Here is a 26,407-nt window from a genome sequence, read left to right as displayed (position 1 = left end):
ACAATGACCGGAAGGGTCGGGGGTGGTGAAACCAGGCATTGTCCACCCAAAACTCAGGGCTGGGGTGTCTCACCAGAGAGTACATAGAGTCCTCGTGGTACCTGATAGAAATGAGTCCCTCCGGCACCACGAAGCTCCGTCCCGGGGCCTCATGCCGCTGATGAGCTGTCAGTTTGTGCCGCCTCCGTCACCAGCGCAACTGAGGCAACCGCCGTTCCTCTCTCGTGCAGGCGAACCGATAGGTCCGGCCCCCCCGCTGCTGCAGACTGTCCTACTCTCCGCCAGGCCGGAGAGCATGATCGATGTCTTGATGGGGAGCCCCCTTCCCTGGGGGTTGTAGTAGTGTCATCTAGACCAAGGAGCTCCCTGGCCGCCGATAAAGATCTAACCTGGACTAGTCTGTTTTGCCAACGACAGATGAGGCGAAAAGGGTAGCCCCATGAGTAGGCCACATTCTGATCTCGTAGGAATGCGGTCACTGGTCGGAAGTCTCATCGCTTCTGCAGCGTCGAAGCAGCCAGGTCTTGAAATAGCTGAGGACGGTGGTCTCGAAATTGCAGGGGATTAATTCCTCGTGCCTTCCTGAGTATGCGCTCCTTCAGCTGGAAGTCATGGACACAGACCAATATATCAGGGGGTGGCGCTCTCTGACCCCGCGGCAAGCCTACCCGGTGGACCCTGTCCATACGAATTTCCTTGATCTTCTTCAGCCAAAATCTGTAGGAAGAGGGCTTCCACATAGCCTCGCAAGTCCCCCCCCCACCCATCTCCTTCCCAGGGCACCGCCCGGATTCTGATGTGGTTACGGCGTGACCTGTTTTCTAAGTCCTCGGCATGGGCCTGGAGGTCCAGATTCTGCTCCATTAGTCTAAGCACCTCCTGCTGGAGCTGGTGCACATCTCCCGCCAGCCCCAGGTCATGTTTCACCAAGGTCGCCACCGGCTCTCCTATGCCGTCCACATCCCTCCTCACCTCACGCAGGTCCGATGCCAGCTGGGAGCGGAGCTCCGACATGTCCTCCTTGATGGCCGTAAAAAGCTCAACCATGAAGGCCTTGGTTGCGGGCGCGTCATCGTCTCCTCGCGGGGGTGATTTGCTGGTCCCAGGGGACGACTCAGGCGGCGGACCCTTCGGCATTCCATCCTTGCCTGGTTTGTCCTTACGGGGTCTGGTCGCCATGCTGCTAGTCTAGAGGCCCACCAGGATACAGGAGAACAAGCCTGAACCCCCCCCCCCCCTACTACAGTGCACGCTTGGGCTGCAGAGCAGGCTTCCGCAGTCACGTCACTGCAGCACTGTCTGCACCCCCTTATCCCTGTAGCTGGAATCTCGTGGTGGGTACTCACTCAGGCGCACTTGAAGCTGAAGTCTGGAATCCAAAGTACCGTTCTCTGCTGCCTCCGTAAGGGCCTTTCCCGCTGGCCAGGCCCCACCGAGTCGTAGGCGAGATCGTCCTCGGGCCACCTCCACCGCCTAGCCCCTTTCACCTCTCCAACACCTCCCAGAGCTTCCCGTTGGGTCACTTTCCAACTGTGGCGTCTCCAATCCTTGCCACGCCCTCTGACAATCGTCCGACAGGAGGAGCCGCAGATCGGGGCCCGACCAGGCCTCAGAGTCCCGGACTTGCTTCTATAGGGGGCCGTGGGAACAGCGCGGCCCAGGCACGCCGCGGGCCTCTGGACGTCGGGAGCTGCCCGGTGCTTCTGCTGGGTCGCGGGAACCGTCGGGTGCCTCCTGTTGCTCAGGAGCATGATGCGATAGGGCCGGACGGGTCGCTAGGTGGCCTGAGGGGCTGCTGGACAAAGCTGAGCACTCGTAGCGCCGGAGGGATTCAGGAACACGTCCCACTCCGTCCTTGGTCGCGTCACCCTCAGCAAATGACACCTCCGGGCCCACGGCAGTGCAGGCCCGCGCAGGCCGGAGAACCCCGGGCTCGATTAATGCAGAGGCCCGGACCCTGGAGCAAGGCCGGGGCGTAGTCCTCACCCCAGCTCCTGCGCTGCCGGGCCGAATGTAGCAGCACCCCTCACCAGTGATGACCGCTCCGCAGTAGGGCTCCCGACAGTACAGTACAGTCCAGTACTCCCGGGGACTGCTGCACCTCCCCGTAGGCGGCCTAGCAATGCTTCAATTTGCTGCTTTTGTACGGGTCCTCACCTCGGTGGGCTGCGCTGGAACGGCGCCCTCAGCCCACCGGCTGTGCCAGGCCTCAGGCAAGTGCAGGCCCCAGTCGCGACGCGTTCCCCTGCAGGCCAATCCACTCCGCAGGCACTCCGGGCGGATCGGGTCTCCTGCTCCGCTCACTCCCACCTGGCAATGCTCGCTCCTCAGATCCTGGCGGGGGGACGCGTGAAACGCACAGCTCAATCCCCGGAAGCACCTCGTAGGCCCTGAAGCCGCGGCCTCTGTTAGCTGCCGCCGTCCCCAGATCTTGGGCCCGATGCTCTCTCCTCCCGTGGGCCGCACTAGGTACGGATTCAGCGGCTCCATTTCTTCCCCGCTACTAGTTGCAGCAAGCGGCGATGGGCCGGCAGCCAGTATCCGGGCGGCAGTGCTCCGGGGGGCAATCCCGGTGTCGGAGCCCACACCGTCTCTCTTCGCGCCCAAGGGCAGCCCAGGCCTCTGGCTGTCGGGCAGGTCGCGCCGCCGATCTCCGCACTCTGGGCACCTGGGAAGACGGAAAAGCCACCGGCGGCAGCGTGAAGTCAGCCCAGGTGTTTGGACGGATGAGCGACGGCTCCGAGAGGGTGCTCCTCAATGCTATGCAGGTCACGGTGCCGGAGGGACTCGGGTACACGTCCTACTCCGCCGCCATCTTGGCCACTCCCCCCCCCCCCCCCCCCACCCCCCCCTGTTTATTAGTTTTGGAGAAATCTTGGGTAAGAAAAAAGTATATATCATGTTGTGGAGGTTCCATGGAGCCTGCAAAACTCCTACTGAGATCTGATTGGCTGGCAGTACATATACCAGGAAGTGGTGGCAGCCATCTTGGGAGTCGCAACTCAGTCCAGAGTCCTAAAAAAGAAACCGCAAAAAGAATGTTAGAGGCAAAGTTGAAAGGAAAACAAGCATGTTCGAGGCATGTGGGCTGCTGAATTCACATCTTATGCATAGATCGCCGCCTAGTGTTGTGTCCGGATGATTGCACCTTGTTGTCCTGGAAGAGTCTTCGAAGTATCACAAGATAGGTGGCTCCTCCCCTGAACTACAGTGCGCATGGGCATCCTCTCCATCCTCAGATTGTTTTTTTTCCGCCATTGGGTTCGGATGTACTTTTCTTACTCCAGTTCGGAAACTTTTTCTACAAGGCCAAAAGGGCTTCGGGGTCGTCGGTATTGTTATTTCGATCGGTGCAGCGTTCTTGTTCCAGTTCTCTTCGAAGCAAAACGGCGAAGAGAGTCGCGTAGCCTTTTTGACACCAAAGGCCCGATCGTCGATGGAACGAAGCCCGTTCAAGCGATGCCCACTTTGCAACTCTAAATACCCGCACATCGACGTACACCCGGTGTGCAACAAGTGCTTATCACCAGACCACAACGAGGACAGCTGTCTCGCTTGTGCTCGGTTCCGGTCGAAGAAGACGGTTAAGCTCCGACGTGCAGCACGGCAAACAATGACGAAGCCTGCGCCCGAACCGGTGAATATCTTCGATGAAGACGACTAGGAGGTCGTGGAGACCGAGGAACCAGAACTGGCATCGGATCCCGGCTCGGAGCACGACTCAAACTACTACGAAGACGTCGAACAATGCGTCGTTGAAGAAACCATTGAAGAGGTAAGGGGCGACGTGTCCCCCATCGGAGCCGTCGATGACGACTCGAGTTATGAACCAGGCCCGACAGCAGGTACTGGGCCCCAAAAAGACACTCAAAGGCTCAGGTCGAGGCATCGCCAAAAGGCCTTCGCCAAGACCTTTACAAACATTCTATAGCCCCGCGTCTCGGCCCGGCTAAGAATACATCGCACGAGCCATCGGTCGCCATGCAAAAACGAAAGCTATCGAGGCGAAACCGAAACTGCTGAAGACAGTCCTCGGATCGAAGAGTGCAACTACGTCCGAGTCGACGTTGAAAAAGAGTGTCGACGACCCTGTGGGGTCCACCACAAAGAGTGTCGAACCGAAAATTGGTGCACTAAAGGCCATAGCTAAAGCCAAGGGCGTCGAACCCACGAGGTCGGCGTCGATGGATAAAGACACAAACAAGGGACTCCAGTCTCAAAAGGACATTGAACCAAGGCACCGAATCGAGACGCAACAGCTCTTCAAAGCCCTCGAGCCGAAACACAAAAGCGCCAACGTGTCGAGCCGAACACAAAACACGCGCCTTCACAGCTTCAAGCGCCGAAGTCAACGCAAGGGCAAAAGCGCGACGACGAGGCAAAGTCCGTCGGTCCATTATCGATGCCAGCCCCAAAGGCGCCGATAAAATTCGGTCTGCCACCAACAGCACGTCCTAAGGCTATCAATCCAACAACAAGAATCGAATCGCCCAAAACTGTGTCTCTTGGGAAAAGAAGTCATCCTCTGGAAGAGGACATTACGTACCAGGAGCCCTCCTATGATAAACATGCAAAGCTCCACATCGACGCGAACACAGGCAAACTTACTGTCTATCGCAGAAAACTAAGAGTAGAAAATCCTCTGGAATCCTACAAGATCCCACTAAAAAAGAAAAGGGATTCTTCAACATCACCAGTCCATTTTGAGCCTATAAGGTACCATGAACAGGACACTTATACAGGCTCACCCACACACTACTGTGGACATGGGGTATGACTATGATGACCAATATGGCTACCCTGCAGGAGATGATCAGGATGACCAAGCTCAAACCTGGACAGACCATACAGACCAGGGAGAGTCACAAACTATCCCTGATACTCCTTCCTATCCAATAAAAACTTCGCCAACAGAAGAAACTGAGGCGTTTAACGCATTAATAGAAAGGGCTGCACAAAATCATGATGTAGCCATGCATGCTGACCCAGTTGAGGAAGACTTCTTGTTTGACACTTTCTCCTCTTCTGAAAAATCTGTTAAAACGTTACCAATGTTAAAAGGTGTCCTAAAACACGCAGGAGACATCTTTAAGGAAACCACAAGAGCCAGGGTTGTTAACCCCAGGATTGAAAGAAAATACAGACGGGCGCCTGTGGACCCTACATACATTCGGGGACAGTTGCCATTAGACTCTTTGGTGGTATCCAATGCTGGTAAACGTGCCAACTCCCAAATTACTGGTGATGCTCCTCCCCCAGACAAAGAGTCTAATGTTAGAAGCTTCTGGGAAAAGGGTGGCTGCTCAAGCAGCTAACATCTGGAGAATTTCCAACACACAGGCCCTAATAGCCAGATATGATAGGGCACATTATGACACGTTAGAGCAACTGCTACAACACTTGCCTGATCAATACAAGGAAGGGGCTGAAACCCTGATCCACGAAGGGAAACTAATATCAATCGCATCCATTATGTGTGCGCTAGATTTGGCAGACACTGCAGCCAGGGCCATCAACACAAGCGTTATGCTCAGGAGGCATGCTTGGTTGCGCATTTCAGGGTTCAACAAGAAATACAAACTACATTACTAAATCAGCCTGTAAACCCTGATTTTTTTATTTGGACCAGATGTGGACACCATCTTAGAAAAGATTTAAAAAGACACAGACAGCCAAATCTATGGGGGCCCGGCAGTCTCAGCAATTCAGAGGTGGCTCCTTTCGTCGCTCCAGTAACAGAGGGGCTACAAGAGTCCAAGCGTCCCAGCAAAACCAATACAATAAAGGGAACACGCAATCCACCTATACTAAAAACAAACAGAGGCGGATACCGTGGCAACAGCAGTAAGGGCAGAGGACGAGGAAATAACAATACCAGATCCTCCGCCAATACTAAGCAGTGACGCCTTGTCGCTGCCCCAGACCATGTAACACCAGTCGGGGCAGATTACAACAATTCCTGCCAGTCTGGGAAAGCATTACCACAGACAGGTGGGTGAGACAGCTTATTCAGTACGGTTATTGTCTAGAGCTAACTTCAACTCCACCCAATATACCCCCAAAACACCCTCCTATGTCTGCAGAGCACATACACTTATTGCAACAGGAGGTTCTCAGCATGCTGCAAAAAGGGGCTATAGAGCTCGTCCCTCTACAGGAACAGGGTACAGGGGTGTACTCTCTGTACTTCTTAATCCCCAAAAAGGAAGGGTCTCTCAGGCCAATATTGGACCTCAGGCCCCTAAACCAATACATCTTGTCAGAACACTTTCACATGCTCACTCTGCAGCAGGTCCTACCATTATTCAGTCAGGGAGACTTCCTCGCCACACTCGACCTAAAGGATGCGTATTTCCACATACCAATACATCCAGCACACAGGAGGTATCTCAGGTTCACTATCCAAAATCAGCACTACCAGTTCAAAGTACTGCCTTTCGGGGTGACTACAGCCCCCAGGGTGTTTACCAAGTGCCTAGCTACAGTGGCTGCTTACCCGCGGAGAAATCACATTCCCGTATACCCATACCTGGACGACTGGCTCATCCAAGCAAAGTCAGCCCAGCAATGTGCCAGCCACGTGTCACGCACTATTCACCTCCTACACAACCTCGGATTCTCATTAAACTACCCAAAGTCTCACCTTCAACCCGCACATGTTCAACAGTACCTGGGAGCAACAATAGACACTCTAGCGGCAACAGCGCAGCCAAACTCAGTAAAAATCAACAGCATTCTGTTACTCAGTCAAAAATTCAGACCCCAACACTCGCTCCCAGCAAGAGTGTTTATGCAGTTGATAGGCATGATGGCCTCCTGCATCTTCATAGTCCCTCACGCAAGACTACATATGCGTCAGCTTCAGGAGTGCTTAGCACGGCAGTGGAACCAGGCTCAGGGGCAATTGTCAGACCTAGTGTTGGTGACCGGTCGTGCATACAGCTCTCTGCATTGGTGGAACCCACAAAACCTTTCCAGGGGACGACTGTTCCAGGAGCCTGTACCACAAATAGTGCTCACAACAGACGCATCTCTCCGGGGTTGGGGGGCGCATGTCCTCCATTACACAGTGCAGGGACTATGGACGACACAGCAAAAGAAGATGCACATCAACCTGCTAGAACTGATGGCAATCTTCATGGCAATGAAGACTTTCAAAGTACATCTCTGCAACAAAGTTGTGTTAGTCCGGACGGACAACATGACTGCAATGTACTACATACAGAAGCAGGGGGGGACACTCTCCACAGTTGTCCCATCTTGCGCAAAGCATTTGGAAGTGGGCCATTCAGAGAAACATCTTCCTCATTGCGGAACACCTCCCAGGCAAGGACAACCAGATGGCGGATCTGCTCAGCAGACACAGCCACCAGATACACAAGTGGGAGATACATCCCTCAGTGCTGCACCCGTACTTCCAGCAGTGGGGTCACCCAGAGATAGACCTGTTCGGCGCAAGGGAAAACGCAAAATGCCAAAGCTTCGCAGCCAGGTTTCCACACCCGCGGTCTCAGGGCAATGCGATATGGATGAACTGGTCAGGCAAGTTTGCATACGCTTTTCCCCCAGCCCCGCTCATACCACTAGTGGCACGCAAACTACAACAGCACTCACTGACCCTCATTCTAGTTGCTCCAACCTGGGCGAGGCAGCCTAGGTACACCACGTTCCTACATCTTTCCGTGGTGCCTCATCAAAGGCTCAAGTTAACACCTAGTCTTTTAACGCAGAGCCGTGGCGACATTCAGCACCCAGACCCACAGCAGTTGAACCTAGCGATCTGGCTCCTGAGGTCATAGAATTTGGTTACCTAAACTTGCCTCCCGACTGTATGAATATTATCAAAGAGGCAAGGAGGCCTACAACCAGAGCATGCTATGCGGCCAAATGGAAGCGATTTGTCATCTATTGTAACAATAATGACATAAATCCGCTAGATGCAACTACTCAAAACATCATCTGTTATCTCTTACATTTGCACAGATGCAATCTAGCTTACAGTTCCATATGGATACATCTAGCAGCCGCAGCAGCTTATCTTCAGAACAGGCAGCGCCTTTCACTCTCCAGGGTGCCTGCCATTAAAGCTTTCCTGGAGGGACTGAAACGAATCATTCCACCAACACACCCACCTTCGCCTGTCTGGAACCTCAACATGGTTCTCACCAGACTAATGGGGCCACCTTTTGAACCTCTACATTCCTGTGAAATACAATTCCTCACATGGAAGGTGGCCTTTCTAATCGCTATTACATCGCTCAGAAGAGTTAGCGAACTGCAAGCCCTAACTATCCAGGAGCCATTCATACAAATTCACGCTAATAGGGTAGTGCTACTAACTAACCCTCAATTTATGCCAAAGGTGGTGTCCCAGTTTCACATCAATCAAGCCATAGAACTGCCAGTATTCTTCCCTAATCCAGATTCAGTGGCAGAAAGAGTTCTACATACCCTAGACGTTAAAAGAGCTCTCCTGTACTATATAGACAGAACAAAACCTTTCAGAAAGACTAAGCAACTGTTTGTTGCCTTTTCCCCACAACACAAAGGCAACCCCATTTCCAAATCAGGTATAGCCAGATGGATTGTTAAGTGCATACAAATCTGTTATCAAAAAGGTAAACGCACATTATCAGTTCCCCCAAGAGCGCATTCAACACGCAAGTTAGGGGCATCCATGGCTTTCCTGGGAAACATTCCTCTAGAGGACATATGTAAGGCAGCCACATGGACTACCATACATACATTTACCAAACACTCCTGCGTGGACGTACACTCAAAGCAGCAAGCAGCCGTAGGGCAGGCTGTACTCAAAACTCTTTTTTCAGACTGCTGCAGCTGGCACGGGCAACCCCCGCTAGGAGGAAACTGCTATACATTCTATGCATAAGATGTGAATTCAGCAGCCCACATGCCTCGAACGGAATATGCTACTTACCAGTATGCATCTGTACTTGGCATGTAGGGCTGCTGATATTCACATCGCCCTCCCTCTCCCCGGTGCCTGTCGCAGCTGTAGCACTCAGATTTTGTCTCTAGCATGGACATCTCTTACTGTATCATACTCCATCCCTGCCAAAATGGCGAAAAACAATCTGAGGATGGAGAGGATGCCCATGCGCACTGTAGTCCAGGGGAAGAGCCACCTATCTCGTGATACTTCGAAGACTCTTCCAGGACAATAAGGTGCAATCATCCGGACCCAACACTAGGCGGTGATCTATGCATAAGATGTGAATATCAGCAGCCCTACATGCCAAGAACAGATGCATACTGGTAAGTAGCATATTCCTTTCAATGCAATAGGTCTAGCTTGTGCAAGCGTTTAAGTGATTGGCATTGTAAATGACAATACCTTTTATTTGTGGTTTAAACAAAACACATATATAAAAGGCATTGTTATCTTTAATGCCAATACCTCACTCTCGCAAATGTAAGAGCACTTTAATGTTGGCCACGCCCATTTATTTAGACACTGCTCACCGTATTCATGTTACAGTGGTCAGTATCTAAACAAAGGGGCACTGACTATATTAAAGTAAAAGCGCATATGATGCACTTCCGCACAAAGTAAAAATAAATTAAGAAACGTTGCGCGTGCCCGCTGTAGTGAAAGTGACCCGCGCTATTAATTGCTTAAATAAATAAGCATGGCCGCTAATGTGAAAGCGGGCGCCTGTGAAATAATTACTTAAATAAGCGCGGCTGGTTTTCCCCGGACGGTCCCAGTTTTTGGAGCAATGTCCTGACACTTTGCTTCAAATTAAAGAAATGTCTCGGTTTTTGCACAGCGTCCGGGATAAATGAATAAATGTCCCTCTTTTTAAATAGTGTCTCGTGCGCCTGCTGTACTTCTGAAGTCAGTGTGAGCCAGGCGCAGCTAGAAGGTACACCCGCCCACGAGGCATCACAATGGGGAGTGGAAAGCCAGCCAGTCTATCAACTCAGTGCGTTAATGCACCAACAGCGGGGATCTGTGTAATGTGCTGGTCCCACGTGTTGAAGTGTCATAAGTAGACGCTGTAGACCAGACCAGGTACATGTAGATATAATTTATTACGTTCTTAAGATGTAGATAAACATAGCCTCATTAGGAGCAGCCTCCTAGCTGCTCAGCCCATCCTTAACTGACAACTCTCATGCATCCAACATTCCACTCACACTCAGATTCTAACCAGAACACTCACACTGGCTGAGCAGCTAGATGAAGAGGAGTACAAGAACATATATGCAACCTGAGGATACTACATTATCCTCTTCTCCTCAAAATGAAAAACAAAAAGAGCAAATGACTATGAAGCGAAAAACTATGCACAGTGAAAATATACAAGCGTTGCACAAAACCTGAAAACCCAAGAATGAAAATGAAATAACAACGCAAGAGGGAAAACAGACATCCAAGAAAAGGAAGACAAAAGAGAGCGATAGAAAAACACTAACACTATCCTCCTCCCTCAATAATGAACAAATGAAATCAGTAAGTAATACTAAAATTGAGCAAGACAAAAATGACAGAAATACGGGGAAAGCAAAACCCCAGACAAGACTACAATGGGTGGAAACAACCCCCAAGGAAGTACTTCTCACGTGAGAAGACTGTGGCGAAAACCAAATACGCCACCCCTCTTGCAAGGGACACTATGGGACTAAAACCCACGTGCAAAACTGTTTGGGATTAAAACCCAAAATCCTCTAACAAAGGTGGGACTGAAACCCCCCCTTATAACAAAAGGTGGGACTAAAAAACAGTTCACAGGCCAGCAAGATGGGGTTACTTCAGGGACCGGGCAAATACGACGGGTCTCTATAGGGCTCACGGTGACTAACAAAATCTTACTGCTGCAGCAGTACCACGCTTCAGTGCCTTCAAAGATACACGTTCTTGTCCTTTCACAGTCTCATCATTGCAGAACTGAAGCATTTTCAATGTTCTGTAGAAAGAAGCCAAAGTTGTTGCTTATTTAGCTTATGCAGCTGACAACAATTGACAAAGCTAATAGTCCTGAGTTGTTGTATGTGTATTGTTACTCGTTGTATTATTTATCTGGATACAATGACAAACAGCACATTTTTCTGGGGAATCCATGCTAGGCACAGATATTTTTTAGCTTATGTGTTTTAAGCCACGTCCTTAATTACATCGGCCACACCCTCTGTGAGACCCTCCCCCACCCTGTTTTTTCATCACACTTAAAGCCCTTGGTATTTCTGCCAGTCCTACCTCGGTCTATGACCTGTCCCGGTGTTTTTTTGTTTTGGAGAATCTGGTCACCCGAACTGTGGGGTTCCCCAAGTGGACCCCTGGTTTTCCATTAAAAAAATACAGGCACATAAGTGTGTGGTGGGCACCTGGGAACTCTGTATATAAAAAAAGAAATCTCAGCTCCCGTGCAGCCAGAATCATGCCGGTGGGGCCCCAGATGGGCACCGCAGCACCCCGTAAATAAAATAAACACTGGCACTGAAAAGTATGGAGGTGCTCCGGCACAAGTTAACTTTTTGAAAAACAGGGGTCCTTAGCTTAACAGAATAAACAAAAAGACAATGATATAGGCCATAATAGGAGACTATTTTTGCCTCTGCCCAGCCGGGCAGGGTATTTATTTCAAAGGATAAGAAAGTGATAGCTAGTTAGAAGGCACAATCCTGTACCGTACTCTTTAGACAATCAAAACATACAAAGGAAAGAAGGGTTACACAGGTAAATTTGAGCAATATTTGGCCACTTTTTAACTTAATAATAGATTCTTAAGTATTGCCAACAAACGCTAGACACAGCAAGTTAAGACACAATGGTTAGGCTGTGAAAGCATTTACAACAGTCGACGTTTCGATCCCTTTGTGCTCTAATCTATTGGGATCATCTTCAGGACTAGGGTTTGGACAGCATTTGCCTGCCTGTATTACTTTAGAATCCGCCTTTTGTGCTACTTTAGGTGCACCATTTCCGGGCAGTCCTGAACTGCTGCTGGGTCCGGATTTCTAGGGTGTACTCTGCTCAATTTTGTAGGTGAGGACGAGGTACAAGAGGATCCTCGAGTGTTTTCTCGGGGAGTGAGGGGGCTCCGTAGATTTGGGAGTCTAGAATTCCACGGCGTTCATGGTGCATTTCGTACAATCAATGGTACAATAGAGTTCACCGGAGTTCAATTGCATTTCCTACAGTCAATGGTGCAATAGGGGCTTTGTCGATTTTAACAGACTTTTGCTCGAGGGACCGAGGAATCAGGAAAGTCTGGCGTCTTGAGGCTAAATTGCGCTAAACTGCGAATTTCAGGCAGTCATAATCCGCTGTAGGTTCCGGGTATCTAGGGGAGTCCTATGACTAGAATTAGACGGGAGGAACGAGGTCCATGGAGCTCGTCGGGCGTTTTCTCGAGAATCCGAGGGCTCCGTGGAATCGGGGAGTCTGGGGGCTTGGAGGCGATGTCCAATCCTTTCGCTGCTGTCAATGGCAGATGCATCCTTTCAAAAAAAGAATAAACCTTTCTTTGAAAGTAAATAATTTTGTAAAAAAATTGATTTTTGTAACTACAGAATGACAGCCATTAACCAGTTATTCCTCCAATACTGTCAACTTCCATTACCATATGCTGCATGCTAGTTACCAATGGTGTGCGCACATCTATGTGTCAGTCATCTGACATATAACATGGAGGTATCAGTGCTTCCTACATTGAGAGATTTTAAGGACAAGCTGGTAATTCCACTGATAACCCCAATGCTAAATTGAAACCCTTCCAATACTGTAGACATCAGCAAATTAAAAATACTAACTGGAATTTTCCCCGTAATAGTGCAGCTGTCCAAAACCCACATGTTAGCAAGTTAATCCAATGCAAACTATTTCTAACTGGTCAATCATCATAATTTTTCTCTTTGGTGGCACTGTAGTCCTACTTCAACATCTATTATTGATTAAAACGACCTCCTATGTCACTTTGACAAAGGATGAGATTTGAATACACAAGCAAGATCGCAGCTCTGTGGACTTACTTTTCCATTGAAAAGTAAGCTCTAGCGTTCCTGTTGATTCTTTTTGGGAAGGGGAGGATGGGAGATGTAATAGGAGTTTTAGGAATTCAATTATTTTAAAACTCAGGAATAAAATCCATCGCAGTTTTTAGTCTGAGCTGTGTATTCAAATTCAACGACAATAAGTGCACGCACAGCAATGAACCCGTCAGATCTTTATTCTGTCTGTGTAGGGACTCCACTGCATGGAGAGAAAGGTTGCTAGCAGACGGGCTTTGGTGGGTGTACTCTCAAATTAAAGGTGTAGACTGCACACACGGCACCTGTAAGTCACATGGAGGTGGGGGCTGCATTGTGAAAGCGCTTTTACAACCACCCCCAAGCCACCGATCTGCCTAGAGCAAAATTTAACATGCATGCACCACCACCCAATACTATCCTGCACCCTGGGGCACCTGATGAAGATGGGTCATATCTCGGGGGTCTGGGAGGCAGCGGTGCCCCAGTAGGGGTGCGTTAATGGGCGCTAGAACATCCTAAGGAGAAATATGGCCCCCTCACACGAGGGTAGGATTGGAGCCGTCCTTCCATAGAGCTGCAGCCACTTTAAACATGCCTATTTCAAAGTGGAATATTCTGCTTAAATAGTTTTTTTTTATTTTAGGCTGAATAGGAATGAATACTAGCAAAATAAAGTGGCGGAATAATGTTGTATAATTTAAAATCTATGTTGCGTTATCCTGGGGGTCTGCCTAAGGTAGCTATAACACACCCTTACCATGCACTGCTAATTATCCCACATATTACATCACTCCTGTCATCTTCAATGACAACATTAATTATATCACTGCGACATTTGCAATTAAATTTATTGAGGAAAAAACTGTACGTGACGGGGGCTCGAGTTATAGTTCTAAATATGCTTATAAAATTGTAAGTATTGGTTGGGATATTTGTTCCTAGAATTTCTTAATTTTAGGCAAAATTCACTACATGTGGAACATCATTTGCCACAGCCTTTCCATCAAGTATCCAAATAGACCTTTCAGTTTTGCCAGAGTCAGGGACCATCTTATTACTATGCACAAGGTGAATTGGATACACATCGAGAATTTTTAAGCTTTTTCCGCATTGGTATACCACTCCTCGGGGAGGGGGGGAGGGGAGGGGGGGGGTGTAGGTGTGTGTGTGTGTATATATATATATATATATATATATATATTACCTACTGGCGGTCGCCAGTAGGTATATATAGTTAGGATTTTTTCTCTATGGGTTTTTTGAAAATTCTATGTCTATTAACTTTGGCGTTTGTGGACGGAATTGGCTGAAATTTTCAGGAAAATGGCACATTTTGTTTCTGAGCAGCCCTTGAAAATTTGGGGGGGGCCGAGAAAAAAGGGGGGTCCCAAAACGTGTTTTTAACATTGAGTTTTCCATAGGGCGGTTGGCCTCACTTTTAGCCCGAACGGCTGAATGGATTTGCACGAAACTTGGCAAAATTGTAGGGACTGGTAGCCCGATGTGCCTTTTGTAGGTCTCAATATATGTGCTCCAGTGGATTTTGAGAAATTAACGTTTAAAAAAAGATATATATCTGTAACAACGGACCAGGCAGCGCTCCGGTTCGCGTACTTTACGCGCAACGGAGCTTTGTGAAGCGAAGCTGATTGGTTCTCCGGCGTCTGTCAACATTCCAAAAAGTCCGTAGCGGCCGCCATCTTGTCTCTCGGTAGGATCGAGAGACAAGAGGAGGTCAAAACAAAGGGGGAAATAACTATAAGGGGGCATAGTAGATCCTCGCTGACCCCCTAGGTTTGATGTGGAGGTTTTAAAAGGGCCCCGCGGGGCAAAAAAAAATAATAATAATAATAATCGAACGGCTGAATGGATTTGCACGAAACTTGGCAAAATATTAGGGACTGGTAGCCCGATGTGCCTTTGCTAGGTCTCAATATATGTGCTCCAGTGGATTTTGAGAAATTAACGTTCAAAAAAAGATATATATCTGTAACAGCGCTCCGCTTCGCGTAACGGAGGTTTGCGAAGCTGATTGGTCATTCTGTCACTGGGCTATAGTTGGGCTACATCTGGCTGATATTTGGGCTACATTTTTTTTTTGTGTGTCTGGCGGCCATCTTTGGGCTACATTGGGCTACATTGGGCTTCATTGGGCTACATTGGGCTACATTTGGGCTCCAACATATATATAGGCCAATGTAGCCCAATATATATTTTTCAAAGTTAATTTTCGTAAAAACCACTGGAGCATATATCTTGAGACATAGCAAAGGCACATCGGGCTACCAGTCCCTACAATTTTGCCAAGTTTCGTGGAAATCCATTCAGCCGTTCGAGCTAAAAGTGAGTCCAACCGCCCTATGGAAATGAAGGAAATGAATGGGTAATTTGTAATTAGCAAATAGCTAATCGCAAACTAGGAATGGTAAAGAATCGCTATTTATTCCTTAAAGTTCGCTATTTAGGAAATGCAAAAAACTTTGATGATACATATGGCGGTTCATCTCTAACAAGATAAGAAGCATAGGGATACATTTATGATGACTGGCGCATCACCAGGGATGTGTTAGTCATTCTGTGCCGCTGTTCCGTCACCTATGGTGTGCTGCATTTACAATGCGGCGCATCAAGGGGCAAAAACAGCACAGATGCGTGATGTATCTGTGCCGTAAAGGTGGCGCATTGCTGGAGTTGTATCGCAAGTGTGATGAAGCTCCAGCAAGGGTCGGGGGTGCCCCTGTCGCAGGGTTTCTGTTCTCACACAGAACTGTGGACAGAGGATTGGAACCTCGGCGAATTAGGGTGTCCCAAAACTCACGTTAGTAATCAAAAACTCCTTAGCAAGCTAGGTACAGTGTGACATTGGATATAACAAACTCTCAATGTTTAGACAATCCAGAATATGAACTTATAGTACCTCAGGATACGTGGAACTCATGAACAGTCGGTCGTTATATATTTCTTAGAAACCAGAACATGGAGTTAAGAAGAACACATGTGTATTTGAAATGTTTATTTACTAATGCCGTCTTCTCAGGCGTAGTATCTTAGATAATAGAAGTACACATATTATCAGTAGCAAAATTACCAGCATAGTTACTAGTACATAAAAAGCGAATGGTGACAGTATGTTAACATGCTGTAAATGAATAAGAGTTAGCAACACTTATAAGCAGCCGCGGGCCGTGGAGGGAGTTACGGTGGGGCAGGGAGGCGGGGAGGGGGAGGGGCAAGGTAGAGAGGGCTCCACCCTGCTTCTCCCCCTCCCCGCCTCCCTGCCTCACCGTAACTCCCTCCACGGCCCGCGGCTGCTTATATCTCACCCTCCCTAATACACATATTATATTATTTGCTAAGAAGGTCTCTTTGTGTTGGTTTAGGGCGTGCCCATACTTTAGTGTCTTAGATTTGAAGGAATCACATCAGCATACACCAGCTCTCTCTTCATGTGAACCGCATCAACTGTTGTGTATGTGTGTTCGGCAAAGCAATATAAAACTCGCCTCATGCCCAGAATTGGCAGAAGTTGCACTTATGTTATGAGTATGAAGTCGTGGAGATCAGACCTCATAACAATTCTGTATCGTGTTGTTCTTGAAACTTTAGCACTCGCTGTACAGATATAGTTTAACAAGCAAAGCAGATAGTAGAGCAATAACATATTATTCTCATGTAAACCACGATGAACTACTAGGTGGAAAGCTAAAGCAACAACTAAGTGTCGTGTGCAGAAGTTGCAAAAAAGGAAAAATGGCGTTTAAACCGGTAATGAGCCCATGCTAACTTAACACGGTGTAAAGATATCCAGGACCTAGATGACACCTCCCCATGATCCGGAAACAAACTGAATAAGATAATAGAAGTGCCATCTCATGAGAGCAGATTGCAAGTTTATATGTGGACGGTCCGCAAGGTAAAGCATTAAAAACTAGGAAAATTTAATGCTAAAGAAAAATAAAACAGCCAAGTACTTTATCGAGTCTTAAGCCAATAGGCAAGGTAAATAATAAAAACTTGACAAATAAGTCAATGAATTGTCAATGAAATGCTAGTACTCAGCATATCAAACATGAAAAAGGTCTATGACATAACTGTGTATGCAAAATAAGCTGCAACAGCCTCCAATAGGAAGTCACCGTCTTCATCCGAAAAGAGTTCAGCCATCCAATTTAAAAGCGGAAAAGAACATACGTGCTCTCCCAGCACCGGATCCTCTATCACCATCAGAGGACAGCTCGGTGGGTTTTCAAGAAAGCTGTGTTCCAAGAAAGACTGTGCTGCCGCCAGTAAATTCCAGGGACCAAGTAGTCCATGCATCAATGCCACAGCCATAATCCTTTCGCCAGGACAAACCAACTCGTGAGTAATGATAGGAGTCATCAGCTGATTAAAGTCGACGTCAGGAGAAACCGGTCCGCAGAGACACAAATCAATGGCCCAATCGAAATCACAGGTCAGGCAGTGAAATACAGGCTGGACACAGGTGAAGTAGGAGAATCGAAAAGATAATCCATATGCCGTGCTTAATATCGCCAACGGCATTGTGCCATAATATTCTAGCATGCGATTGCGGAACAGTGTCAGCAGCTGCAGGGTGGGAGGTTGCATAGGAGGGACATCCATATTTAAAAATGTAAAAAAGCACAAGAGCGTCCGCTGGTAATGCAAGTAAAAATGCCAATCCACGAACCGGAGTGGAGAAAATGAAAGGAAGCAGGGATGACTCCAAAGATTTTCTCAAATGAAGTCACGAGACCACTGGTAACAACTTTAAAAAAGTGCGCCAGGGTCTTTGTGGAGGATGCGTTAAAGATAGTCGGAACCATCTTGCTGAAATTGAAAGGCAAATCTGAATTAAAAGTATTCCTTTTATCGTAACAGTAAGTGAACGGGTTATTTGCTGCAGAAATGTTCTATTTCCTCCCACACATGAACATAGGGAGTTTTCAATCTGGCCACAAATACCAACCTTGGGACAGATTTCAACGGCATGGCAAGAATAAGAGCTCTTTTGTCTCAGAGAGAGGTGGCCTTGAGTTCGGCCCGTGAAACTTTCGTGCTTCACATAGCGAACACCCGTACAGAGGTGCAGACCCTTTTCAATTAACTCAGAACAATCTTCATTATTGAGCATCAAATAACTACCATTTTCCAACAACTTGAACGTGGGGATGATAGCAGGAACTGGCGTGCCTTGCAACACGCAAGCCATATTTGGTCGGTGTTTGTTGCATGAACCGTGTAACTGTATGTGCCTACACATTAGTGAATGATCTGGCGTCTCAGTGCATTCCTCTCCATTCAGATAAACTTCTTGATCATCTTTGAAACATCTGTATGTGTATGGAAGCGACCAGACCTCATGAAGAAAAGCACTACCTAAAGGTTCATAACGACCTATTGGTATATATTTCATACAATTTGAAAACTTATATAAAGCAAAAGGCAGCGTTATTAAACCGTGGATAAGGCACGTTGCCAAAAAACCCGCAATCCTCTGCTGATGATGTCACTGAGCATGTCATGAATGATGTAATATGTGACATCATCAGCAGTGGATTACGGGTAATAGTATCTCTAGTTTACTCCCCTTTAGCTGTCTTTCTTTTAACATAAGTGTCTGTTTCCTTCCCTTATACTTACTGTTTTTGGTTCGCTTCTAGTTCGCGTACCGGCGAGCGAACTGGGAAGCGAACTAAGAGAAATAGAGGTTGGCACAGTTCCAAATATTGTACCAATTTTTTAATAACGGGTAGGTAGTTCTGAAAAGAACTTTTTTTTTTATTGTTTTTGTTGTTTTATATTTTTTTTATTATTTTTCGGAACATTTTTTTACTTTTTTTGAATTTTTCTGAAGTTTTATATTTTTTTGGGTTTTTCTTGGAGGGGGCAATGAAAACGATTCATTGTAAAGGGCTCAACAGGAGCAACAAAACAAAAAAAAAAGTATTTATTATTTTGGGCGTTTCGTACAAACTTGCATATGATAGTCAATAGCTCTGTTGATCAGAGTGATGCTTTTTTCTCCGTAGGAAATGAATCCATCGCAAAATACGCAGGTGTGTTTTACTTCACCAAATTTCATTTGTATATTTGGCACCATCTCCCTGCCCTCTGGTCCCGTTACTTCCGGTACAACAGATCTTCTGGCCATAATAGGGAGATTATCTAGGTCGTTCCGAAACTGTGCAGCACTGTAGTTGTTAGGATGCCACCTAGTCATATGGCGATGCATTGTGTAGTTTCCGAAACTGTATTTTTTCTCGGTTCCTCTGGACAGTCTATCTTGACATATAAGGCAAGTTACGTATCTTGCATTTACTTTTTTCTGACCTTTGGGAATTTTAAAAAATTGCCAAATGAAGTTTTCTTTCCGGTGAGACGTCCTGGGCTGCTCAGGCAAAAACTGCCTCTCTTCGTGCTCGTCGTCCTGTTCCTCTTCTTCTTCTTCTTGTTGAATTATAACTTGAGCAGGTGGTCCACTCTTCCTTGGATGTGGTGGAGGTGGTGGGGAAGCACCAGCTGAAGCTACTAAAGAAGCCATTGCTCAGTGATCACAAAGGGTCTTTCTCTCACAATGATGAAAGTCAGAGTGAGGAAAGAAGGAGGGATTTTCATCATTTGGGAAAAACAAGAGTTCTCAACCAATCAAAAGTGTTCATTTTAGATTATATGACCTAGTCTTACATCATTAGGAAACCAAAAGTGAAATGAACCAATGAAAAGTGTTATTACCAAGTCACATGACTTGCTGTGTTTACGTTAAGCGCTTTGCAGGGCCTCCCGGTTTGCTTCCAGAAACCTGCGCTTTGCGACTCGCTTCGCGTACCAGTTCGCTAACGTAGCACGTCATATGACGTATCACGCGACAACGTGAAACGTCATGCGGACGGGAGGCGTCACGATGTTGTTTTCTAACGCGGCACTTGCGGTAAAGAAACGTTTACCGGCTCGCGGTCTATTTCGCGGCATCAAGGTCAGCTAACGGGAAGCTTCCCGATTCGCGAAGCGGGAACGAAGAAAAAAAAATATAAAAAAAAAAAATTATTCATAAACATATAAAATATATTTTTGGATTTAAAGAAGAATACATTTTACAGCTACAGATATTAGCTGTTAAAAAACCAATGAAATTCACAGAAAAAAACATAGGTTATAGACCATATATAGTTAGGAATTAGCATTTACAAAACCTTGAAAATTCACTGAAAAAACCATAGGTTATAGACCATATATAGTTAGGAATTAGCATTTAGAAAACCTTATTTTACTCACACAAAACCATTGAAATTCCATATATAGTTAGTTGCACTAACTATATATCGTGCACCCGCAATCCACTGCTGATGATGTCACATATTACATCATTCATGACATGGTCAGTGACATCACTGATGACATCACTGATGACATCTCAAATGACATCACTGATGACATCACTGATGACATCTCATTTGACATCAATGACCACATCACTGATGATATCATTCATGTGACAATACAATGCATCTCCTCACATTTTAATATAACCTCTGTTTCACCCAGTGTTAAAAAGAGAGTATAATTTTTGAAACCATTGACACACCAATACTAGTTACTACATACGCACTCACTGATTGCTACGTCTACACACACCTTCACTCATTCACCCATACAATCATTCATACATACAATCACTCATCTTTACAACACTATCATATGCACTCATACACCTATACAGACACTCACAGTCTGCCACTCATCCATGGAGTTACTCACACACCTAGTCAGTCCTGTAAAGAATCAATGACACTTCCATTTTCTTGTCTATACAGTTAAACATAGAGCACCTTACATTTTCAAACATATACTAACACATACTTACCTTCTTATACAATCATTGATACAAGTACAGATTGATCTGCACAGAGTCACACACCTCCCAGCTAGCCACACACACACACTCAGTCTCCCATACAAATACTTGGGCAATCAATCAATAACCCATATAGTTACTCATATAGCTACTGATCAACACATGCAGCAGTTTACAGAACAACAGACATAATGATGCACAAATTAAGACAGTTTAGTCACTAACCCATGCAGTCAGTGAGACACATTTAATCACTCACTCATACAGTCAGTCATGCACCTACTAAATCCTTCGTCCAGACACTTACACATCCACTCATTCTTCAATATGTAAGACATATTTAAACTTTATAGAAACAAAAAATCACTGGATGTTGTTATCAGTGATGTCACTGACCATGTCATGAATGATGTAATATGTGACATCATCAGCAGTGGATTGCGGGTGCACGATATATAGTTAGTGCAACTAACTATATATGGAATTTCAATGGTTTTGTGTGAGTAAAATAAGGTTTTCTAAATGCTAATTCCTAAATATATATGGTCTATAACCTGTGGTTTTTTCAGTGAATATATATATATATATATAGTCATGTTTGGAAAGTGTGTGTGAACTATTTACTCTACATATAGATTGGCCTCAGGTTGACCAGATTGTGGGGGAAAAAGTTAAGGACACAGCAATTCCACCATACCACTTCTTACATGGGCCCCTTTCGTAAACCGTAGCCCAGGGGAGAAGCTAAATCACCTTAGAAACCCCCCTCCTACCAGAAGCAGCAGCAGCAGCCCTTCCACAAGCAAGCTGGAGGGTATAAGACCAAGGCTTCTACAGGAGTAGGGGCCAATATTGCTCCAGCAAAATAGCTGCCAGCTCAAAAGAATGACTTGCCTTGCCTCCCTCTGATCCCACATCCTCTTTTGGTGGAAGGATATTAACCCTGGGCGTAGGACTACGCCTCGCTAGCGGAGCTTGTTTAGTTTACGCCACTACGCGAATTGCACGTAGCACAGTGCAAAAATGCGTAGCGGGCATTGTTTGCTTGCTCGAGGTCCTCAACGTCAAGTTGGCAAACGTGAGCGAGCAATATCAACATCCCGGCGAGACTTTTTCCTCGTTTGCGATCAGCAACATCAAGTTGCCGATCGCGAGTGTGGAAAATAACCCTCCCGGCGAAATTTTCAACGCGGGGAGGTCAGGTTTCTCATTGCGAGTGGTCGCGTATGCTCGTGACCACTCGCAATGAGAAACCACCAGTCCGCGTTTAGAAAGCTGCCGCTCGAGTACACATCTACTTGAGCGGCAGAAAACGACCTCTTGCACTGTGCAAGATGCTGTTTGCTATGATTGCACAGTGTGGACAAGCATCTGGCACTGTGCAATCAGTGCGAACAGCATCTGTATCATCTTCTTTCGTAGCTACGCGTAGTGTGAAGTGCACTTTGTGTTGCTACGCGTAGCGCTACTACGCAAACTACACCAAGGGTTAAAGGATATATGATATCATCTCTCATTGGGTAACAATTCACATCCAGCCAGTAGGTTCTAGTGGTGGTCCAACACTGCTATTATCTCAAACTATACACACCCCCTCCCAAAATGCTACCAAGTACACACGCTCTCAGCAAAGAACAACTCTCATTTAGGAAGATTTGCACTTCATCCTTAAAAAAAAAAAAGAAATCGTCTGAGGGTGCCCAAGGGAATGACAAGGGAGTGGTGTCTTCTCTCTCCGCTTTCTTATCCCCAAATGGGATGGTGCTCTCAAGCCCATCCTTGACGTGTGGTTTTTGGCATTGGGTATTCTGCCACAACATTAGCCTCATGGCAGTACAGCTTCCAGGGGTGGACAGTGTATTTGCAGACCTCGACAGGAAACATCAACAACTCCACGAATGAGAAATTTGCCCTGCAAGTCCTACACAAGGTATTGCCATTTAGGGTTGCTAAGAACAGATACTTTCAGGGTAAGTAGAATTTTCCTTATATGTCTTGTGTAATGATCTGTTTCTTTTGTAAAACTCTCTAAAGCTTTGAATAATGCCAATGCTATATAAAACCACATAATGAAATATGCTCAGCCTCAACCTATTTCAATATCCTGCTGCCTTACTCAAAAGAACTGATTCTGTAAGGAACAGCCTTCTGCAGAGAAAGCTTTACCTCACGTTTCCTTATCCTCTCATTGACGCTAGGGGCTTCTGGTGGTATTACTCCCCACACCAACAGCATCATGCTGACACTGATCATCCTCTAATTAAAGGGTTAGCAAAGAATTCCGCAATCACGTGTACTTGCTTCTTATTTGGTATTTACTATTCTATACAGTTTTCACTCTTAAAAACATGAGAGAAGGGCTATCTGTGGACTGTACTGAAAAATATCTCATGGGAATTCTTTAGATGCCTTGACCTTATTTCCTATTCACAGAGCAGTAGCTATTCTGTTTGCAGGAGAATTGTTAAACATATGGCACTACAATATAGATTTTCTTTTGTAGTTTTGTTATAAACTGCTTGTTCTGGCATCACATACATAATTGACATTTTTTTTGTTTGAAATGGTTTTATCTGAGGTTTACATTGTAATGATGTTTGATCATCAAAGGCAGTAAATCACCACAGAATCAATCATTCAGGAAGTGTTATCTAAGTAGTTATTGAAGAGAATAAGTGGTGTTCGTATGTGAAGCAGTGCCTTTTTTCACCTGTCTATATTTTAATATTGGTGTTGTCTTGTTTTCAAAGGGGAATTGATGACTGTCGCACGCTGGATGAGAGAGTTTGTTGCACATCATCCGGACTACAAGCAAGATAGTTTTATCACGGATAAAATCAATTATGACCTTATTGTGAAGTGCAACCAAATAGCAAATGAGCAGGCTGAATGTCCAGAATTGCACGGAATATCCGTTAACAAAATAAAATTAAGTGCAAATCAAACAGTTTCTTTTTAGCAAGCCTAGTGTAGTGTATGCGTTCTCTCATGGCTGCGTGAGAGCTCTTTTGAAAACCACTTTATTTTCTTGATGTAAGGCTAGTTGGGCATATCTTGCACTATTAATTGGTCCAGTTTGCCGAAATAAATAATTGTCGGCATCCTTAAGGTATATTCATAGTTTGTTTATACAGTGTATGTGTAAATAGTAAACTATTTTTAAGATTACCAATGTATTTTAATAACACTGTATCAAAAGTTATTGTGAACCAGCCTGTACATTTTGTATGTAAACTCAATCACTGTCTTATAGCTTTGTAAATGTAGCGTACCCGTATTTGTACATTATATGCTTTTTAAACACTGAACGTTAACCATTTACTGAAATGTACTGATGGATGTACCTTTTTCAAATCCAACTCATGATTTCCAAGAAATTTAGCAGATGTATATGTATTGGCGTTATCCTTGCCTCTTTCTCAAGTGGACCATTTGGAGGATAGTCTATTAAAAAGGTCATTTTGTAATAACATGTTTGTGGGAGGAATGTTGCCCTCAGGATCTTAATTACATTCCTTTCTTTTCCCGAAGACTTTAGTCTAACAGTACGATCTGCACAGCACATGCACAGAATTGATGCATTATTGTTTTACTTTAGGTATTTTGTGTTTCTTTGAAACATTTAGGCTAGTTACCCATTGTCATTTTGTTCTGCAAGGAAAGGTTTTTAATTGTACAACAGCAAAATATTCTTTGCTGCTGGTGTCAAAAGCATCAACGCTGTTTTAATAGACAATTCAAGAAATTGTTATTTGACAAATTCAACCTAGACATTTGGGTCTACTGTATTCATTGCCATTAATAACACATTATTTTGTATTTCTGAAGCCATTATTGCCTTTCTTCTCTGATCTTAATTTGGGTAGAGTGTAGTCTGGCGTTGAAGCTTTTATTTACAGTGGAAAAATGTTAATGCAACATTTTGCTTTTAATATCATTGAGAATTATAAATAGGCTATTCATGCAAATCGATATGAGACTGTAATGTTGTGTTCAATTGTATATCAGCTGATAGAGAAGAATTATTTAGGGAGTTGGACACATACCTTAAAAAATCTGTAATAAGAATGCATTAAAGCTGTGTGTCTTGATGTGCTAACAGAGATTTAAGTTGCCCCTTTAGTGTTCAATTACCATGTGTTAATCAGGTTGTAAGCGACCGTAATAGTTTTCGGTAAAAGACCTATGATGAAGAAACACTGTTGCAGACTGAAAACCCGAATAAAAAAAAAACTGCAGGCTACTTTTTTTTCAGGAAATTTAGTAACTTTGAGGTACTGTCGTATTCCAACTATTACTGTCTTTGCCTTTCGCTTGCCCTGTGGGCAGGAGATTTCATCCTGACATGTAGAGTGTTTTAAAGGATAAGGTACCCACAACTGAACCATATACCAATGATACAAGACACCAAGGAGTTCCATGGCCACATAAAAGCATAAGCTGAGCACCCACTGACTTTATAGTGACAAGTAAACTCCTTCCAGATTTTCTATATTCTTATAATGTAGCACCCTATGAGTAGGTTATGTTGTATGAGGAGTCCCTCCCCTCCCTCCCCTCCTTGTATGGCCTCTCATTTTTCAGAACTGTGAGAGATAAAGGGGCTGATATGTTGCCTTTCCTGGCTGAGAGGCAGTGCCAGACAGCTCCCTGTGTATTCACAGACCTCTCCTACAGAGGCTGCAGCTGTTCAGATGTCCCCAACCTCTCATGTCAGAGACCACAAAGCTCCAGTCCTCTTTTCTGCCAAAGCCACAGGATGTTCATGTTTTTTCATGCATGGACTCCTCTTTCAAACTTTTTGGCAGATGAATGGGCACAGGTAAGAAGTCTATCTGCTATCATTCAGACATCACTGTATGCTTTTACTAAATAATGGCAAGCGAATAGTTATATCATTGCTTATTACAGATGTGATCCGATTCCAGAACTAAAACTAATTGACTGTAGGGAGATTATCTCCACAAATTTTAAGGTGGTTATATATATAGCTTCCATAGTATGCCTGTACAGTGAAAAGCCAGATGGAAATTTGATTATTCACTACAGTGATGTAACAGCAGTGAGTAACCAAAGTGTTCCCACTGTTGTGATGTCACCCGGGGGAAGTACTCACTTTCCCTTGGCTCCACTACCTCCCCTGCGTCTCCTGAGTGGCCCAGTGAAATGACAGTTGATGGTCTCACCCACCTTCTTCACAAACCCGAATGAGGCGGAGGATCGTGGGAGGTACTGTGACTGTATCAAGCACCTTTTCTTCTGTCAGATTAGGTCATCAGACCCATGCTGACAGGACAAAACAACCTGTGTATGATAGAAATTAGATTATTATTCAGAGTGGGTCATTACCAATCTCAAAGAATACTCACAACCTTTGTCAAGGTGAACTCTCAGAATTCACTATGTTAACCTGTCCTCAACCTCCTGGTAGCTTTGGTACCGAGCAGACTGGCTTAACTAAGTGCAATGTGTAAAGTATTTATGCAGTACCAAAAATGTAAACAATTAAATAAAACAGTAAAAATCCCAAAATTCATTTGGAAAATTGAGTAAAAG

General features: G+C 45.5%; 1 protein-coding gene across 1 annotated transcript in view; it reads left to right on the top strand.

The window, feature by feature from the left end:
- GCLC (glutamate-cysteine ligase catalytic subunit) overlaps positions 1-25,094 on the top strand; it is a 291,987-nt gene extending 266,893 nt beyond the window's left edge. The window contains exon 16 of the mRNA XM_078647946.1: positions 23,602-25,094. Within this exon, the coding sequence (XP_078504072.1) occupies positions 23,602-23,810 (209 nt within the window). The 3' untranslated portion in view covers positions 23,811-25,094. The remainder of the gene's footprint in view (positions 1-23,601) is intronic.
- The last annotated feature ends 1,313 nt before the right edge of the window (positions 25,095-26,407 follow it).

This window comes from Lissotriton helveticus, chromosome 6, assembly GCF_964261635.1.
Source record: "Lissotriton helveticus chromosome 6, aLisHel1.1, whole genome shotgun sequence".
Classification (NCBI taxonomy): Eukaryota; Metazoa; Chordata; class Amphibia; order Caudata; family Salamandridae; genus Lissotriton; species Lissotriton helveticus.
The sequence above is the reverse complement of the archived record's forward strand: the minus strand, read 5'-3'. Positions and strand labels throughout refer to the sequence as shown.